We start from the raw sequence: 1,150 nt of genomic DNA on the forward strand, positions 1-1,150 counted from the left end.
GGTTTTGGGGTTTGGGGGTGCCCAGGAGGGGAGATTTGGGGCACGGGGGATCCCGGGAATCCCGAGGTCTGGGGGCCACGGGAATCGCGGGGTTTGGGGCAAGTTTCGGGCGCGGGAGATGCCGCGAATCCCGGGATTTGGGGACGTCCCGGGACACCCGGGGCTCAGGAATGGGGGGATCGAGGATCCCGGCGATCCCGAGGATGTCGGGGATGCGGTTCCTGCTTTTCCCGGGATTCCGGGATTCTCGGAGCTGGCGGATCCCCGTGCTCCTGGGAATGCCGGGGCTGTGGGTTTTGCGGCTCCCGGTGTTGCCGGGTAAGTCCGGGATGGGGATCACGGGGATCCTTCATCTCCCGGGATTCGGCGATCCTGGGGATGAGGGATCCCGGCGTTCCTGGGGCCGGGGGTCCCGGGATTTGGGAGTCCCGGTGCTCCCGGTATTGTCGGGACTGCCGGGATTGTCTGGGGCGGGGTACGGGGCTCCATCCCGGGATTTGGGACTCCATCCCGGGATCGGAGGTCCTGGGGGACCCGGGGCTGAAGGATCCAGGTGCTCCTTCCCTGCGTTCCAGGGAATTTGAGGATCCCGGGACTGGAGCATCCCGGGGCTCCTGGGATCGTTGGAATCTCGGGATTCCTGGGGCTGGGAGGTCGCCGGGATCCCGGTGTTGGGGATGTCGGGGCTCTCGGAATTTGGGTCTCCTGGAACTTGGGACTCCCGGTCTTGGGAACGTCGGGAATCCCGGGATTTGTGTCTCCCGGCACCGGGAAAACCGGGCACTCCCGGGAATGGGGATTCCTCGGACTCTCGGAGTTCAGGGAGCTCAGAATTTTGGGCTCCGGGAATTCGGGTCTCGTGAGCTCGGGGATCGCGGGAATCACGGGATCTGAGGCTCCCAGAATTCGGTAATTTTGGGGCTGTTGGGAAATGGGACTCTTGGGCTCGGGAATTGCGAGAATGTGGGGATTTGGGGCTCCCAAGGGATTTTGGTGCTGTCGGAGTTCGGGACTCCCGGGCATGGGGATGGTGGGAATCCCGGGATCTGGGGCTCAGTTTTTGTGCAAACTTCGCATTCCCGGCTTTGGGGTCTCCGAGCAATTCTGGGCTCGCAAAATTCGGGGTTCCCGCGGCGCTTTTTGGGGCCGC

The 1,150-nt window shown here is 64.2% G+C and overlaps 1 protein-coding gene across 1 annotated transcript in view; it reads left to right on the forward strand.

Moving 5' to 3' along the window:
• LOC107199047 (branched-chain-amino-acid aminotransferase, mitochondrial) overlaps positions 1-913 on the forward strand; it is a 9,276-nt gene extending 8,363 nt beyond the window's left edge. Inside the window, exon 9 of the mRNA XM_033511655.1 lies at positions 576-913. Coding sequence (XP_033367546.1) covers positions 576-913 — 338 coding nt within the window. The remainder of the gene's footprint in view (positions 1-575) is intronic.
• The last annotated feature ends 237 nt before the right edge of the window (positions 914-1,150 follow it).

The sequence above is a fragment of the Parus major genome, unplaced genomic scaffold (assembly GCF_001522545.3).
Source record: "Parus major isolate Abel unplaced genomic scaffold, Parus_major1.1 Scaffold419, whole genome shotgun sequence".
NCBI lineage: Eukaryota > Metazoa > Chordata > Aves > Passeriformes > Paridae > Parus > Parus major.